Here is a 19,027-nt window from a genome sequence, read left to right as displayed (position 1 = left end):
GTAAACTGCTTGGTTAACTAGCAATTACTGAGTGAAGCTTGCCAGAGATTACTTGCAGCTAATGCTGAAATTCACTGGTAAAAACACGAGACCAAGCTCTTCAAAAGTCATTTACACTTTTAATTGTATTTGAATTTGATTAAACTTATTTTAAGTGTAAGTATTAAAAAGAGAACTGCCCCTGCTTTTCCCAATGCCTTGAATTCTACTTTGGAATACTGTATCATTTTTTTCAGAGGAATCACTATGTATCTTGCGGAGAGCATGAGAATAGAAGGGGGACATGCAAAAATAGTGAGCATGCTGCTACTGTTAAGTGACTTCTAATGATTAATCATAAACGTATGCTTACAATTTCCTTTGCATCCTGTTTGCTGAGAAAAGAAAGAGTAGCTCAGCACAGCTAGGGAATGTTTTGAACACCATTTCTTAAGACAGAGCGAGACAAGAGACAAGTGATGTCTTTTATTTTAATCCACCAAATTAATATAGCTGGAATAGAATAAGCCTTTCCCTCAATTCAGAAGATGTATCAATAATAATTTAAAAAGCAGCTGATTTCCCAGCTTGCACACAGTTCAATAAGTGCTGCGCCTGTTCCATCTCTCAGAGGTCTGCCCTGCCCTACCTCACTGAGCTGGGAGCTTGCTATTTATGGCTGTCAGTGGCTTTCCTCGAAATGGCCTCGCTCTCCTCCACTGAGTTGACTGGAGCTCCCCAACTCCCTCAGAGCCTACAAATATTCAACTGCAAGAATGCCCCTCAAGATGATCTGGCACCTACGTTCAGCACATGGTTGGAAAGACTCTGTGAAATGTAAAAAATTATTTTTCAGCTTTTAATGTAAACTATAGAACTTAATGGTAAGAGCCCAGCTATACTGCCATAGTCCTTCCTGGAAAAGGCTGAGGGAAATGTGCTCAGAGACTGACTCATCATAAACTAAATAGCAGATCTGAGAGACAATGATGGGGTCAAACCTTTGGCTGAAGCAATACAAATGGACACAGATGCTGAGGATCAGCTTCCTGTTATGGAGTTCAGAATCTCACAGCACACAACCTATTATGAAGTTATGTCGACATGGAAATCTATTTTTATGCTGTAAAGAAAACTGTTTCAAGAAACTTAGGTTCTTGGAAATGTAGTACATAAGCACTGTACATGTTTAGGAGACTGAGCACGTTTCTTTCCAGCCCAGTGCAAGAGCACAGTGCCCGAAGTATGGGAAACCCTAAGGAAATGACCAAGTCAAGTAGTACCTTTTGGCCCAGGATTAGAAAAATACAGTAGTTTAACTGAGAAAGAAGTTTACAGTACTCTGCTCCTGAGGGCTGATATTATGTAGCACGTCTGGATTCATGTTCACACAGTATTCAAAGGAGCCAGAACAAAGAGCTGCAGGGAGAAAATACAGGAGGGCATGACAAAGCCATGGAGGATGGCAAGCTATATTTAGCAGACATGAAAGAAACCTCTTGTCTTTCTTGTGGACTCTAGATACTCCCAAAACATGTGCTAAGGACAGGCATCTCAGTGTCACTGGGGAGGGAGGAGCACATGATAAAAGCCAGAGGTTTTCAGTATTAGAAAATCAAAGGACTATTTCTCTTCACTCCAATTGCTCTGGCCCTGTTGTTATGGCATTATTTGTAGTTACAATATCACAGCCTTCTGTCGAGGAGAATGCAGCAGAAGGCTACCTGGCAACACAGGCTGAAATAGAATGAAACAGGTTAGGAGGGAGCAAGGTCTACTGTGACTGAGCACTCACTGCTCAAGATAGAGAGAAGCACAATAGGAGTCCGGTCCTCTGCAAGTGCTCTGCCCTGACCTGATTCACCAGTACCCCGATTTGCCATTTCCTCTGCTTGCATTTTATTTTGCAAGATCAATCCTTGTCTCATATTGCTTGTCTTGAACCGGAAGAGGCTCAGGAAAGGATCAAACCACTCAGATTCATACTGGTGCAGGCAACACATCCCCGCCCACAAACGGTTCCCACCTTTGCGTGCATAGAGCAGGCTGCTGTAAGCAAGAGAAAAACCATGGCTTATTTTCATATATAAGCTGTAAAAAGCAGTTTTCACTTCCCTAATAAGATATATTCTTCCTCACAGCTAGTGTTGCATAGAAGAAACTAAACAAAATATAGCCAAGAGTCTGTGCGCATCTTTATCTACTAAGTGTGATTATTCTATAATCATATGAGTATACTATCAATCAGTGCTATTAAAAGCCCATCTAAGAAATTCATTTAGAATTAATACTCAAAATAGATGTTAAGCACAGATATCAGGAAAAAGGACAGATCTCCCAAATCTGAATGCCTGTCCCTCTAGAATTGGTAACGAAAGTGCAGTAACAAAACCCACGTAAGTTACGCATTCCTCCAATCCGATGCACAAATATCCACAATGAAAAATACTCTAAAAATAAAACCGAAGAAAAGGCACTGAGGCGTAGGAAGTGCTTCCTCTCCAACGATGCTTCTGTTAGCATTTACACAAGAATCTTTTCCGGGGAGCTTGACGTGGAAACAGGTTACTTTTATGCTAAGCATACTGAGAAAAAATAAACTCAGCATTTTTACCTTTCGCACATCTATCTGCGCTTGCTCACGTTACGCACAACCCCCTTCTCCTTCTGCTGTGAGCAGAGGCTCTTAGAAAACCCCATGCAGGCTCAGGAGGCCATGGCATCAAGAAGATGGCCACAGCCACCAACTGCTGCTTGCCCTCCCTCCCTATGGCTGGGCCCAGCGGCTCAATTGCATTCTGCACCTTCAGCCCCATCCCTGAAGAACACCTCTGTGACTTGGGGGACAGCCTGACTTTCCCTGGTACTGCCATCCCTGACCTGGGGGGCCCAAGCTCCCCTTGCTTTGGATGGCAAAAAAAACCCACAATCCTAAATCAACAAAGCTGCAAGGCTGTGGCAAGCTGCCGGCTTGTAAGCGCTGGCTGGCAAAGGGGAGGCAGAGGTGCCACCATCAGCTGGCAGCTACCCATCCCACACGCAGAAGGCAGTCACACTGCCACAAGGTCTCTGCATGCTTACTATATCCCTCTTGCTACGTTCTCCTGTGCTTCAGGACTGCACACGTGCAGTGTAGTCGTGCCGGCATTGTGCCTGCTGGCAGCCCTGGCCCTGCCCCTGGTTCCGCACTCACCTCAGCTTCTCCTCCTGCGACACAGGCAGCCCCACGCTATCCGGGCGATCCCGTCTCCTCCTGTACAGACCTGACTGTGACAGCTCCTTCAGCTGCAGGGCTGTCATATTTCTCTACCTAGAGCTTTTGTGTTGTTGGTGGGGGGATGTTTTGGCTTTGGGTTGTCTTCCTCCCCTCCAGATGAGCCTGCTTGCCAAGACGCCCGGAGAGAAGAGGCTCGGCGTCTGCACACCTGCGCTGCCGGAGCCGCGAACCTCTGCAGGCAGGCAGCCGCCTCTGGCTTCCTGTTCCTCATAGGTACACACCCTCCTGCAGGGCACCACGTTTCCTTTATCGCTCGATCACACCTCGGGGATGGCCGCCACAGGCTGCCCGGTGCCCCGCTGCTTTGCTCACATTGCGACAGGAGAGCTCCGGTGTGCGCGGTGCCAATGGCACAGCCCAGCCAGCATCGAGCAAAAAAGGGGCAAAAAAAGAAAATCCACGGGGCCCCAAGGAGCTAGGAACTCTTCCCCGCTGTAATTCATGACACAAAGAAACTTATAAGCCCTATAAAAATGCAGAACTACTCAAGCATATAAGCAAACTCTCACGTGGAGATTCGTCCAGCAAATTGCAGCAAGGTAACTTCAGAAATCAGCACTGAAATACTCTTCTGGAAGCACAGTAACACCGTGCTGGTCAGAAACTGACCTTTCTCCCCCCCTGCACTCAGCTACCAGAACACAACCCCCTGTCTTTTGTCACATTCTGCAGTGATGGAGCGTCCCTGTGTTGGTTGCAAAGCAGGAATGAAACCGCTGAAGGTTTCCTGTGGGACAGGAAGGTGGCCAGCAGAGATTTGCAAGCTGTGTGTCTCCTCTCAATTAGTAATGGAAGTCTTCATTTGAACTGAAAAGAAGCTTTTGAAAAAAAAACCTCATTGCTACTGACAAAACATTCACACTGCTCTGATTTTACTCATGGCACAAACAAACAAACCCTGAATTCACAGTTCTCACTTCTGTGATGCAAAGGGTTTTTTTTGTTTGTTTGTTTGTTTGTTTGTTTTAAAGAATTCATATTTAATAAAAGCAGAGAAACCTAACACTTTGTCTAGGAAAGGAAACGACCTATTTGGTGTGAATTTCAAAGATTATTGTTCAAGTGTTTACTTTGTAGTGGAACACATAGGAGAGAGCATTATTGTAATCCTTGTCGCAGAGGGAAGTGCAAAATATGTACTAATGAGTAAGTCCCTCCTTATCAGTTATGTCAAGATTTCCAGACAGAACACAAGTACAGTAATTTTGTATAATATTATGAACATGCTTCAGCCCAAAGTGTCATCAAAACATAATCTAAAACACTGCAAGATGGAAAAATAGAAATTACTGTGGAATCCCATAACATGCCAAACAGATGATGGTTGGAGAGATTCAGAGTGATTTATATGATGTTTAAAGGCTACACACATTGAAATGTCAACAAGAGCTCCACAGCCATACTCCAGTCCTCAGAAAAATGAGAGAGACCGGTCGCAATATCTGCCTAAACACGCTGCATTCCAGATTCAAACAAAGTGCTCCAAATCATTTCTCAGTGCACAATGGGATGAGCTCAGCTAAATAACTGCTCCCTGCAGTCAGTCAGTGAGTTGATGCAATGTGAATGCTGTGATGGGCTCAGGACAGAGGTGGCAGACGCCCACGGCACAGCAACCTTTAATCATTATCAACAGGTTTCACTGTGCTTTAAGTACCAGAGTAGCAACGATACCTCTTTGAGCAAACAAACAATTAATTTTAAAGAATAACAATCTAAAATGTACGCTTTTGTATTATGAGATAAGCCCACCAAAAATTAACAGAATTGCTCTTTACAAAGCCACTGGGGATCCAATCCACTCCAATCTAAAGCAAGGCAAGATGGCTGTTTTTTAAAACAGAGCTGGCTGTCAACTAACTCTGCAGCATGCATTTTTCGCTGGCTTCTTCAGCACACCTCAGTGGGGGTGTAAGCTGCTTTAGAAAAGACTTTCTTCCTGGAGACAAGAGGAGAAGATCACAGACAAGCTATCTATCTATTAGGAAGAAATCCCAGTGGGACTCCTTTTCTGCCCTGTGGGATCCTGCAGCAATCCTCATGGGAAAGGAGGCTTCAAGTCTGGAGTTGCTCAAATGCAAAGTTCCATTTCAAACACACATTGTAAAGATGGTTTCCAGTGAGGTGTTGGAGAATGCAAATGCCTTTTGCCCACTAACTTGCTGAAACGTTTCCCGAAAGCAACACAGCTGGAGACGGCTCCACAGGAAGAATTCCCCAGGCAAATGCCTACTGCCTCCCTTCCTTCTCCAGCTTTCCAGCCTCTACCTTCTGTTTATAATTCTATTCTAAGAGATTACATTCTTACATTCCTCCTGCATATGATGGGGCTACTTGGATCTTTCACATTCCAGGGGAATTTTTGAGGACAAGCCAAGTTACCACCGCTCCTCTTGTTACCGACAGTACATCGCCTCCTTTTATGTTCTGTACTTTGAAGATTCATCCTTCAAACATCAGTGCATGCCTCTTCGCTCATGCAACCAGCCCTCCTCTTCCTCCAAAGAAAAATTTCTGCTTACAGTCTGGTTTGCAATCATCATATAATCATAGAATCGTAGAATGGCCTGGGTTGAAAAGGACCACAATGATCATGTGGTTTCAACCCCCTGCTATGTGCAGGGTCACCAACCACCAGACCAGGCTGCCCAGAGCCACATCCAGCCTGGCCTTGAATGCCTCCAGGGATGGGGCATCCACAACCTCCTTGGGCAACCTGTTCCAGTGTGTCACCACCCTCTGTGTGAAAAACTTCCTTCTAATATCTAACCTAAACCTCCCCTGTCTCAGTTTAACACCATTTCCCCTTGTCCTATCACTATCCACCCTCGTAAACAGCCATTCGTCCTCCTGTTTATATGCTCCCTTCAAGTATTGGAAGGCCACAATGAGATCGTGATAAAAACCATACTGTCAGTGTTTTGTTAGAGGGAAATACTCACCTGTGTCTAAGCAGCAAAAGACAAAACCTAAACAGAAATGATGCAGTCCTTCATCCATCCCATATTATGTGGTAAAAGGGTCATGCTCGAGTTTTCACTTAATCCCTACAAAGCATTTATCTTGATATATCACATCTGAATGTCACTGATACCTCGCACCTGAAAAGCGTTTTGCAACTGCTTTTTCTTGCACGTGTTTAAAAAAGGTGCTCAAAATACTGGGGAAATGCTACTGTTTTGTGGGTATTCAGAAGAACTCTGCAATTTTAAAATCATTTAAGACAAGTTAAGACTGGTTATATTTCACTGTGTTGAGAAGGATAATTCATGACACTAAAGCCCATGATGTAATTTAGTAATAATAATAACAAAACCCCAAAACACCAAGTACTTCTAATTCAGCACATTACTTGATGAGTTCTTATGTGTAGAGAATGCACATTAACTACAGAAAATAGGGAAGAGAAGGTTTCAGCATTCTCATTCCACACAAGGAAGCCTTTATCAATGTTACCGATCTTTATTTTCCACTCCAGTGGCACATCCTTGTATTTTTAACTTTGAACAGACCACCCAATTTCAATCAAATTTAGTCTGAAGATTTTCAAAGTGATACGAAAAGCTGTTTACAGGGCAGCACAAAAGGTCAAAAAAAAAAAAAAAAATCCAAAGAGCATTGCAAAGAGAGCATTGCAAATGCCTCCAAAGCACACACAGTTAAAATGTGGCAGCAGTGGGGGCGGAAGGGAGTGCACATTTCTCCACCCACATTGTTTCTCCATCCCCCATTGCTGACCCAACTTATCACTGGGATGAGTTTCTCAAGAGGGATGAATCCAAAGTGTTGGTTTTCGGCTGTTTCTCACAAGGTCTGTTAGGAAAACACTCTTGAAAGTCAAGATTAAAAAAAAAAAAATTAAAAAAAAAACAAACAATAACTACTCTCTTTTCCATGCTTTTCCTTGGAGAGCCTTCCCACTGACACAAGAAGCAGCTGTGCTCCTGGTTTGCTGTCCATATAGCATACGGCTCTGGGTGCCAAGGAATCCTGCCCCATGCCTTGGGCCAGTGCTGGAGAAGATAAAGATAAAAGGAAACGAGCAGAGGGAAATCAAGCCACAGATCTAAGCGCTTGAACCTTGAAAAGAAAATTTCAAAGCTTTGTGGGAGCCTAAACTGTTGATTCAAGGAGCTAAATAATTGCCTAATTACATGCTTCCTTCCTTGTGTCTAATGGGACTCCAACATCTGCTCAGATGTTTCTTACCCTGCTCCACTTAGCAATCAATCAAGCCTGAAGTATGCATATTTAATGTGTGGATTGCACTAAGTGTGGGGCACTTCATTCACTGCAAAGCCCTGCTTGGATTTACATCCATACTCAGTCAAAAAGTGCAAGTGCTGCAATTTGCCAGTAGCTGCTGTCTTTTTAAACTACTTCTATGGCTGCACCTCCCTGCCATAAAAAAGTAAAGCAAAAAGCTGCACGGTGATGCACTCAACACTCACCCAGGCAGGGGCTCACTCAATCCAACAAAGCACTTTGGGATTTGAGGGGACAGTGGACTGGTGAAATGGCTACCAGTAGGTGCTGTGGTGAGGATGGGCAGCCCTCCTTGCCCCTACTCTGGCCATACTGACAGCACCTCACCACTGAGCTTTCAGCAAATGTTATTTCAAGAATAATAATATAAAAATATAAGAGCGAGCGTGGGAAAAAATCTTCTGTTGATCTGGACACAAACCAAGTTCTTTTGGCTGCCTCCCCCGAACTCTGCACCCCATGACCTTCTGCCCAACGAATGCATAAAATTCAGCTGTAAAGCACACATCTGTCTCCAGCAAGCAGAAACCAGCTTGAGGCTGAGCTTTACAACACCTCCCTCTGCTGGGAAAATGCTGCCTTGCTGCTCGATTCCATCATTCCTCTCTGCACTCAGAAAGAGCTGCGTAGGGATCAAAATGTGCTTCAGTCGGCAGCCAAGCTGAGAAGTGAAAGGACTGACAAACCAGCAGCCGAAAATGCGGGTTAGTGTTATTACTAGAGTTGTATCAGTTGGTGACCACTGCATGAGTAGGCATGCAAAGAAGAAAATCTGACACAGCACGAACCACATCTCCTTGCTGTTTGTAAATGAGCCTCTTATGAAGAGTAATAATCAAGGTGGAAAGCAGTTGAACTGTTAAGACAGACAGGATTACTAACATCGTCACTGAACTCCACGGGATAAACATGTTCAAAAAAACCCCAAACAAATGAGATGAGGGTATAATGCCAGCACGTTCAGAATTTTAATTGCTTTTGAAAGCCTGGGACACATGGGAAAACACAGGTAAGGCTCACAAGCAATTTCCAATCTGCATTTCTTGAGAGATTTTACTCTCTTGGCATTAAAAGCCTCTTCCCAAAGGAGATTTTCAAATCCAATAAGAAATACACTTCTTAGATTTAGCTGTTTTGTTTCTTCATGATGCATGAGGATAACCTGAGGAGTATTATTTTTAAGGAAGTTATCTTCCATATGCATCTTACTACTGTAGATATATACTTTATAGTATAGATACTATAGAATATCTTACACACTGTAATGGGATAAAACATCCCAGAAAATGAAGTTAAAGCCCCTGGAAGGCAGCTGGCTTACCAAAGGTAAGGTACCAAACCCAGGTACATGCTATGAAAGGCTGAGGGGAGCCTCAAGAAGAGGGAAGAAGAAAAGAGGAAAGTGGAAAAAGGAAAGCAGAACCATAAAGTGGGTGGAAAGTGAAGAATGCAGCCTGGAGAGCAACTCCTTGAATCAACTTGCAAGTTTAGGCTCCCACGAAGCTCTGAAACTTTCTTTTTTCTGCATTACAAAGGAAGAGGGGTAAAGGGAGCATGGAAAAAGCTCTGAGTAGTACTAGAAATGATCATAGAATCATAGAATGGCTTGGGTTGGAAGGGACCTCAAGGATCACCAAGCTCCAACGCCCCTGCTGCAGGCAGGGCCACCAACCACCCCATTTAATACTAGACCAGGCTGCCCAGGGCCCCATCCAATCTTGAGCACCCCCAGGGATGGGGCATCCACAACCTCTCTGGGCAGCCTGTTCCAGCACCTCACCACTCTCTCTGTAAAGAATTTCCCCCTGACATCCAACCTAAATCTTCCCTCCCTCAACTTAAAACCATTTCCCCTTGAAATTTCCTGCCGTTATCTATCCTTTCAAAGAGTTGACTCCCCTCCTGTTTACAGTCTCTCTTTAGGTACTGACATGCTGCAATGAGGTCACCCCACAGCCTTCTCTTCTCCAGGCTGAACAAGCCCAGCTCCCTCAGCCTGTCAAAATAACACTTAAAAAGAGGTCTTCTGCTCTGACCAGCATTTCCAAGAAAGTTAGAAAGCAGTGGTTCTTAGAGGTTATTACTTCAGTAATGTACCGAACTTGTCACATTTAAGAGGTCAGAGGTTAATGATTTCAAAAGTGGAAACTAATATACTCTTTTACAATATAAGAATATAAGATATTCCTATGCAATATAGGAATATAAGACATAGCTTGTGTCTAGAAAAAACATAATTGAATGCACATGAAGACATAAGAAATATAGGTAAGGTGCAATTTTCAGTCACTCAAAAAATCTTAGTGTATATATACATATATACACACACACACACAGACACTTCCTGGTTTCATAGTTATTAGTATCTATACTCTGCATCCCTGCAAAAAAACTCCATACGGGAAAAGAAGTTCACAGTACAAAATAAACAGAACTAACTCATCCTGAAAATTATGAATAATGTAAAATGGAAACACTCACTCTTTAATGCTGAAAACATTATTTTTGGATTCAGCAGAGAAAAGAAAAAATAGAACCTCATACAGATTTTTCAGAACATTTTAAAGCATATGACAAACATACCTAGGACTCCTATATTAGACAAATATACCAAAAAAGCACCCATGCCCCAGCTGAGGTTTGCTTCTCTGGCAGAACAACTGAATTTGAACATAAAGAACTGTCTCAAATCGCACCAGAGGAGACAACTTCTGCACCAGCTGGGACTAATCCCTTCTTCCCATTGAAATCACACTTTGAGGTTCAGTTACTCTGTGGTGGTCTTTCCAACACACATCCTCTTCCCCAGCCCAATGACCAACAACAATGCGGTTGCCCAAAGCTGTGAGCAGTGGGGTGCATCTGCAAACCAACCCTGAATCTTCTCTTCTGTGAGCCTGGGTGAGTACAAAATGCTTTTCCTAAAAACCCTCTGGATGAGCAGCAGCTGAAAGAGTACCGAGAACACCGGGACACCTCCACACATTTCAAGAGCGATGAAGGGTTCCATCAGAGCTCTGTATCGGTGCTGTTTGCTTTTAGCAGTGATACAACCCAGCAGGATAAATTATCACTCATCCTCTTCCTAACTGCATTTATCACTGTTCTGTGCGTGGCCCCTGCTCATAAGATCTTCCCTGCAAGCAACTAAAAGACCATAGAACACGTCGCCAAACTTTTAGCCTGCATTCAAGCAGCAAGCAGAGACAGACAGAAACACAAGCGGGTGAACACTTACAGACAGGGTGTAGCCTCGCTGACAGCAGGCTTACAATAAGCAGCCTTCTCCCATATATAGCTTTACACTGTATACTCAGTGTTTGCATGTTTTCCCCGTGGTTATTACTGGTAGTTGTGATAAAGGGAAAAAAAAAAAAAAAAAAAAAGTGACTTAGCCAACCACTTCCTTCTTTCACCCTGTAAAAAATTCACACAGTGAAGTAGAAAATAAATACACCAAACAAAATTCCCGGTTTCAGCTGCACAAAATTCATCACACAAATTGTCCATTCCAAAACCACCACAAGAGAGAAAGATGCAAATCCTCTCCCCAGAAGGAGGAATATAGCTTTAATTATATCAGCTGTATTTTTAAAATGACAGAAGTTCAAAACTACCAAAACCTGTGGAGCGAAGAGCCAGCAGCTGTAGATCCATTTCTTGGGATCATTCATCTTACACACATCCTACTATCCCAAGGTCTGAAGTCATCTCCTGAGGTATAACTTTGCTTTTGGTTATTTTATGCTGACACCAGCAGATCTCAGGTGGACTACCTCATGCTTACAAGCTGAACTGTGGATGATTCCAGCACAGGGGTTTGGAAGGGGCCTATGTGTCCAGTGTGTGGTTGTCTCAAAGGGTGTCCTCGTTCAGGGGTCAAAAGGCAAAGGAAGAGGCAACAACACTGTGCATAAACCCTGAAATCTCAAAGAACACGAGCGTCTCAGCTAGGAAGAGCAACCCCTGGCTTCACAGGTAAGCAGCAGCACAATCAACCTACCTGACAGCAAAACCTCTACTGATGTCAAATAGAAGGAGAAACCCCTCTCTCCTCACTCTCAAATCTGCTTAGAAATAATGAAAACCCTTTGATTTTCTTCTTTTCTGAGCCAGCTTCATTCTCCACCTCTTGGAAGACCACTGCCCTTCTCTGCCAGTGTTGGCACTTTTCCCAGCCTAACTGGGAAAAGAAAACAATCAGCACCTCCTAGAGCAGATTAGTGAGATCAACCTGCATGGCTGAACAGGAGCCGAGCTGCACTGCTGGAGTGTGGCTATAGGCCCTATTCAGTTTCCCTAAAGAAATCTGAATCTGTTGACACCATTTCAAAGGCCCCGTGCAATCCTTTACAGGCTAAAGCAGCAACACCACACAGAATCACAGTGGTTGAAGGGGCCTCTGGGATCATACAGTCCAACCTCCTGCTAAAGCAGAGAAGCAGAACGGACAGAGTTGTGTGAAGAGAAGGCTCACGAGGCCATAGCCACCAAAGAGGTCACAGTGGGCAGAACTTCCAAGCTCGGTTCACACAGCAGCACGGCTCTAGGAAACATGCAAGAGCAGATCTACCTGCCAGTATTCTCGCCACATGCTCTTCATTAAGTGGGTTGTGGCCTGGAACTGGTTACAGAGAGCAAATTATGAAGATGCAGTTCTCACATATTGTACAACCTGCCCAAAGGTAGCTTTCTTCCATTTACACTGGACAGAGTAAGCAGAACTATTTTAAAGGCTTCATATTTTCTATCCACAAATATCTAATTATCCTAACGCTATTTAACCACTCATTAACAATAGAGGTTACAAGACATTCTGATAAAGTTCATAAAGGAATTCAAGAAAATTGCTGTTCTCTCCCTGATCATTCAGAAAAGTATTTATCAGTTTGTGTGCTTATGGACAGAACCACAAACATTTCTGTCCTCTTTAGTTTGTTTTAGAAAACTGAACTTAAAAGAAAATAGATCATGGGAAAACATGACTGCTTGCCCTCGGTGCTCCAAAGCAGTGAAACTGAGCAGGACAGCCTTATTTTTACAGCAGAATTCAATGGAGAAAGTGATGTGCTGCTTTGAGACCCAGCTTTTCTGCAAGCATTTGACAGTGGCACTGAAGGTAATGCAGAAATAATTTCCATTTGGATATTTAAAACTGTACTTATCACAGAATCATAAAATCACAAAATGGCATGGGTTGGAAGGGCTCCAAATACCACGTAGTTCCAGTTCCCTCACCGGGGGCAGGGTTGCCAACCACTAGATCAGACTGCCCAAGAACCCATCACTTGATGGTTTCTGGCCTTGATCACCTTCAGAGATCTACTTAGAACACTTTAGTATATTTATCTGCAATATTCAATGCATCTGTGAAGTCTGTTGCACAGTGTTTAATTTCTTCTTGCAAGATTTTTGTCAGAAAATGCGTTCATCTCATTAATCTTTTCTTAAATGTTTTGAACGCATGCATCAAATAATGCTATTCCACACCAGCACAACATTTGCTTTCCCTTCACCATGTCTCCCTACACCCTGCCTTTTTTTCTTTCTATTTCTGTCTTTAGGCCACTTCACTTTATCACTAACCCTTTTCTCTGGGCAAATTAACAATGTAAGTTATCTTTCCAAGCTGCTGTTTCCTATACCACCACATAGTGCTTCCTCATATAAACTCCTTATCTCTTCCGATGAAGGCCCTTCAATCACAAAAACAGCAGAGTTGTATTAAATTTATCAGCAGACAGCTGCTAATCTAGAGGAAAGGACAAGCTACAGCTTTGTCTCTCAAAAGAAGCATGGCGAATGTCAAGGTTGTTATCGAGGGTGAAGAAAATCACCATGAAACGGCTGCATTACAGAATGAAAGAGAGGCCTCACTATTGCAACACATATTATTTCATACATTGCTCACATGCACTTTCATAGGAAGCTGAAGAGAGTGAGTTGATTCATGATGACTGCAAAAGCCGCATGACTTAAGAGGAAGATGCAAAGCATCATTAAAAAGGAACTAGGAAAATGTGTGTTAACTTTTAAATAAACACTTTTTAAAGCAAGTTTGAATCACTTATTAAGGAATTTGGACTGAGTAAAGTCTGTTTTTCAGTTTTCTTCTCTCTGAAGCAAAGGGGCCACAAGAACAGTCGTAGCCAATGCTGCATGACTGACCCTACACAACTGGGGTTAACATGACTCTAACAGCAGCACACAGATGGGGACAGGTCCCCACAGCTGCTGTGGGACAGGTCTGTGTCCTTCTCCCTGCCTGCAGTTTGGGCATCTCCCCGTGAGGATGTCTTGGAGGTGCCTGCAGTGCTGGGGCTGGCAGAGAAGCCAGACAGTCACACCCTGCAGCTGCCTGCCCTGTCACCCTCAGATCACCACTCCCTGGGCAAAACAAGCAGAAGGAAGCATGTCTCAATGTCTCAGCTGTCCCAGTTTGGTGAGGGTGTAGACATGAGATGACTGAGCTGATCTAGCCGTTCTATACCACTGGTGGAGCACTGTTCCTCTTCTTAGGTTCTCCTGTTCTTCCTTCCCCATTATTGCACTCCTTCCTCCCCTCACCTCCAGCTCCAGCCTCAAGGAGCAGCACCCTCCTGTAACCACCTCCTGCTGATGCAGCTCAGCAGAACAGGACAGGTTTTGGGGTGGATGGGTTAGCAAATTCAGCTGACGTAGTGTGGGATACATGCCACTCAGCACAAGGGAGGGAAGGAGGAGTGCGCAGGAAGCATCTCCATTTCTAGAGCATCTATCCTATGAAGAAATGTTGAGGGAGTTGGGCTCGTTCAGCCTACAGAAAAAAAATCTCTGGGAAGACCTCATTGCAGCCTTTCAGTACTTGAGGGGAGCTTATTAACAGAAGGGAGACAGACTTTTTATAAGGCCTGATGGAGACAGGACAAGAGAGAATGACTTTAAACTAAAAGAGGGCAGGTTTAGGTTAGATGCTAGGAGGAAATTCTTTACTCAGAGGGCGGTGAGGTGCTGGCACAGCTGCCCAGAGAAGATGCAGTGCCCCATCCCTGGAGGTGCTCAAAGCCAGGTTGGATGGGGCCTTGGGCAGCCTGAGCTGGTGGAGGGCAGCCCTGCCCACAGTAGGGGGTGGGGCTGGGTGGGCTGTGAGGTCCCTTCCGACCCAAACCAGTCTATGATTTCAACAGAAGTGGGGGGTTCCCAGAGCATCCTGGCATGTTTCTTCCCTCCTGCCAAGGTGGTGGTGGGAGGTAACTCCAGCAGCTGTGGAAGGCAGAGGGCAGCTGTAAGCCACAGCAGCTGTGGGCATGCCAGAATTGAGCACAACTTTGTAAAACAGTATTGTGCACCTTTTCAGGTCCTTTGGATTCCTGGTACTCTCGTGGCCTGCAATCATCTTTCCCTGTTAATCAGAACACATGATGTGCTTCCCTTTGCCAGTGGAGAACAGCTTTCATAGATCTCAGCAGTCACCTGAATGTGAGCTGCAGCCAAACACGAGGTAATTAGAACCCGTGAGCCAAGACAACTCTCAGAGCTGTTCCCACACCCCGCTGCGGTGCCGAGAACCACAACGGAACCTGACAACTACTTGACGCCTGCCTCCCTTGCTTCTCACCGAACCCTCCCACCGCTTCCGGCCTGCTTTTGCTTTGTCCGAACCGATTCCCATTTAAGGCACCTTTCAAGCACTTCCCCGAGCCCTGCCCTGCACCCCGCGCAGCAGCCGCTGGGGGTCTGCGGGCGATGCCGGCGCGGCCCCGCAGGTGGAGCCGGAGAGCCACGCAGTGCTGTGGGCTGCCCTCCTCCGTTATATCGTGACACGTCCAGAAAGCACAGCTGGACTAACAGCTAGAAATGGGGCCCCCCCGCGGTTTCCCTCGCACTCCGATCTGTCAGTGCAGTCAAAGCTGCCGTTCAAGGACTAACTTCGTGTCTCAAGTCTGCTTGCAACCAGAATTCCTTCAAGAAGGTGAATTCCTTCAAATCAAAGCTGGGACTCAGGACCAGCCTCACCTGGATGTGGGCAAGAAGCCAAAACTGCAGCTGTTCAAATAGCGCCAGTTAAACACTGCTTGCTCTCAAATGATGAGAGGACAGACATCCGTTTCTCTCCTGCTGAGCACTGCAATATTTAACGCAGCTTCTGAAAAAATGCTGTTGCTGCACCAGAAACAGCTGATCAGAGGAAGTATTCGGTGCGGGGAGCTGTCAAAAACTTCCTCTTCTCTAACAAGCACAGCAGTAACAGCAGAGGGGCTTGACCCTTCCACCAATGTGCTCCTGGAAGAAGTGGAAGCAGCACTTTGTTTGTTGAGCAGGAGAGTGAAAGAACAGATTTTATCCCAGAACCAACAAATGCAACACAACAGATACTTTCTGAATCCCTGAAGTCATTTATGCTCACCTAGCTGCCAGCTTTTAATCCTTCCCTGCTCCTGCTTACTGTTAAAACTTTACTTACAAAGCCAAGGGCTGCATCAACCAGCCCCTAAAGCCAGCATCTTCATGGCCAGAAAGGAAAAGAGATCCTTCTTAAGGACACGTGTATCAGAGATACATCAGGGTCCCCATTTTGCCCCTGCTGACGGCACCATCTCACTTCTGGGGGATGAGCCATAGGAGAACATGCCGTTCAGTGAGGAGTGCAATTCTGATTCCTGGGCAGGGCTATCATGTTCCTCCTAATTCACTCTCAGGGCCTGCAGACGCATTAAACCATAACCATAACAGATAAGCCACTTGTGGAAGCATCACTGTCGCTAGATTTCAGCACAGCAGTGTGCACCAGCTAGCTGCGCTTTCTCTAGTCCTTTTCAATTGCCTTTGGGCTTTAACAAGGCCGCTCTGTTACCCTCTCTGGCAGAACTGCTCTCAGGCTGTCCCAGTGATGAATACACAGCCCTTTCAAAAAAAAAAAAAAAATCTAGGTCAACTCTCCTTTGTATTTTACATACAACATTTCCAAAATAAGACTGATTTTCTGTGCAAGCACATCATAATGCTAAGCATTCAACACATACTCCAGATCTCTTTTTGATATGCTGCAGCCATTTGAATTCTCCTTCTTGAGTGTTTCACTCAGCACTTCTCTTTTCGAAATTTCAGCCTCTTCATTATGGATTCCCTCTCCAGCTTGCCAAGACCATTCCAGTCCTTCTCCTGCACACTCTAAGGCTGCTGCTACCCCTTCCAAGGCAAGAACACCTGCGAGCTTCACAAGCTCACTTCCATCGCCTGCACCCAGATCACTGATCAAATTATTGTCTGCACATGGGAAAGGAGGAATTCCTGCAAGGTGATGTCAGGAAGGTCCTCTTCTGTGACTCTGTACCATAACAAGAATTCCTGCCCCAATGCTTTATTTTTTTTTTTTTCCCCTAACAGCCACATAACTCTAGCAGTTTTATCCAAGCAAGCATTTCCAACCTGAAAAGCGCTTTCCTGTGAAATACAGCCGGCACCAGTGAGACCCAGCACAGAGTACAAAACTGATGTATCTTTCAAGGAGGAGATGAGGAAGGTGAGTTGGTTGCAGCAGTGCTTCTGCAAATAGAAGCAAAAAAACAGTGGCAGGAGAGGGTGGGTGGATGCAAAGGGGCAGGAGAAGGCGCAGGGCTCATGGTCCAACAGTTAACCACAGTGGCTCTAGAACACCTCTCTCCTGTTTGTTTGTGGAATTTTGTCCAAGCCAGCAGCAGTAGATACACCCTATTCATTCCTTCCAATTCCTTGTTATCCAGGCTCACCTGCCAGAGCTGGAATACTGACTGCTTTGAAAACATCTCTTCTTAGAAATACACGCTTCTTTTTAAATACTTCACTATTCTCTTAGTAGTTATACACTAAGTATTAACTATAGCCATACTTTGATTGCAAAGTTAGGCAGAGTGGACTTTAATTCTCAGGTAGTCTAGTTTTGCCATCTTTTTCAAATATAAATACCACATTCATACATTCACTCTTCTGCTCACTCTCTGGGACCTCTTACACAGCCTCTAAGAAAGCATCATTAATGAGCACTATCGCGGTGTCTGTGCTGCTGCTGGCACATAGCCATATTGTTAAGCCAAAATACTACAGAAACTGTATCACCCTGTTGAATGCTAACGTTGAGTAAAGCATTTTTTCTCAACATTATTGTTGCGCATTGCTATTAAGGATTAAGCAGTAACAATGGCAGCCAGGGGAAAGTAAACAAAATCTAACGCAAAATGGAAAGTTAAGTCTGTGCAATGGCAAGGAAAGAGCAGAATATAAATCTCCTTTTAGGACTAATTTACACATTTTATCCCGATGCAGGCTGCATTCACTGCCAGCTGTGTGAAGCTGGAAGCACAGAACCAGGCTGCAGAGCGATCCTCATGCTGCAAAACTGAATCCTACAACACTGTCAACGGGCTGCCCTGTCTCCAGCATGCCTTGGAAGGGGCAATGAGATAACACTGAAGACATGGCTCTTACAGAGCATCCAAGAGTCACAGCCTGCCTAACATTACCTATAAACACTTTACTCCTGAACTCTCTGGCCCCAGCACTTGGAAGCATCTACAGTGTTGTTCCTCACTACAGAACAGCAGAGAGAGCTGGGACATGAATACGTGCGTGGGGAAAAGATGACAAGCCAGAACACCTGCTGACTGCAAAGCCTGGGTTCCTTTCAAGGCTCCACGCCTAGATTAAGGAACTGTACAGATGATGCTGTAATTCAGCTGTCTGTGGGAATCCTTACAGCTAAAATCTTCTGGGTTACTTTCTGACTGCAGCATTATAAAAAAATCATTTACAAGTTTACATTTAACAAAAAGTCTAGAGGGATAGATTTGGGCAGCAGCAGTGAGAAAAACAAGTTATTGCGTATCAGAACAGCAAAGATGAGCTCAGTGAAATGGCTTATTTTTTCAGAGGGGAAATACAGTGAGTCACTCTTTAGAATTTCAAGCGTTCCCCCATACAACCTCTCCCTAGACTGTAAAGTACTTTGCTGAGTCTCAACTTTTGAATAAAAATCTGCGTCAATGTAAAACTGCCTAGAACTTTTTTGCTACATACGGTTTGGGATATTTGTATACAAAGAACAGAAATTGCTTCCATGTGTGTAACAGAGAATTTTTCTGTGCTTACTCTTCCACCTCACCCACTGAGCTGCCTTCCACTCCTGGCCTTTCCCCACCCTATTTAGGAAGATGAGAAAATGAAGAGTGCAAAGACATATAAGGATTTGTGTTCTGCAAGCAGAGGGGCTTTCTAACCAAGTGGAAATACAAGCAACGTGCTTTCTGAAGGTCATGGCAGCCTGAACACTTTCCCTCCACGGGCCAGCCCGATCTAACCTGTGGGTCTGTCTTGCATTTCAGTGCATTAACTCTCAGGAACCCCTCCAGGCCAACAGCCTGAAGTCATACACCTGCAGCAATCATACCAACATCCTGTCCAGCTCCATCGCCCAAGCAAATTTCCAGACCTTGCCCATCACCCTCCTTCCCTCAGTGAGTGGCTTATCCAGGAACTTATTTTCCGGACCAG

General features: G+C 44.7%; 1 protein-coding gene across 5 annotated transcripts in view; it reads right to left on the bottom strand.

The window, feature by feature from the left end:
• The window catches only part of LIMS1 (LIM zinc finger domain containing 1), a 66,846-nt gene that overhangs the window by 28,471 nt on the left and 19,348 nt on the right, over positions 1-19,027 (bottom strand). The window contains exon 1 of one of the 5 annotated variants that reach the window (XM_031605163.2): positions 10,761-10,858. The exons of 3 other annotated variants lie outside the window; for them this stretch is intronic. Coding sequence is in view for 1 of the 2 variants with exons in the window: in XM_031605161.2 (XP_031461021.1) it covers positions 3,173-3,279 (107 nt within the window). In the remaining variant the exon portion in view is untranslated. Of the gene's footprint in view, positions 1-3,172; positions 4,155-10,760; positions 10,859-19,027 lie in introns of those variants that run through there. One more of the 5 variants, XM_031605161.2, reaches the window with a different exon arrangement.

Source organism: Phasianus colchicus, chromosome 1, assembly GCF_987193195.1.
Source record: "Phasianus colchicus chromosome 1, bPhaCol1.hap1.1, whole genome shotgun sequence".
NCBI classification, from domain to species: Eukaryota; Metazoa; Chordata; class Aves; order Galliformes; family Phasianidae; genus Phasianus; species Phasianus colchicus.
This window is presented reverse-complemented; position numbering and strand designations above follow the sequence as displayed.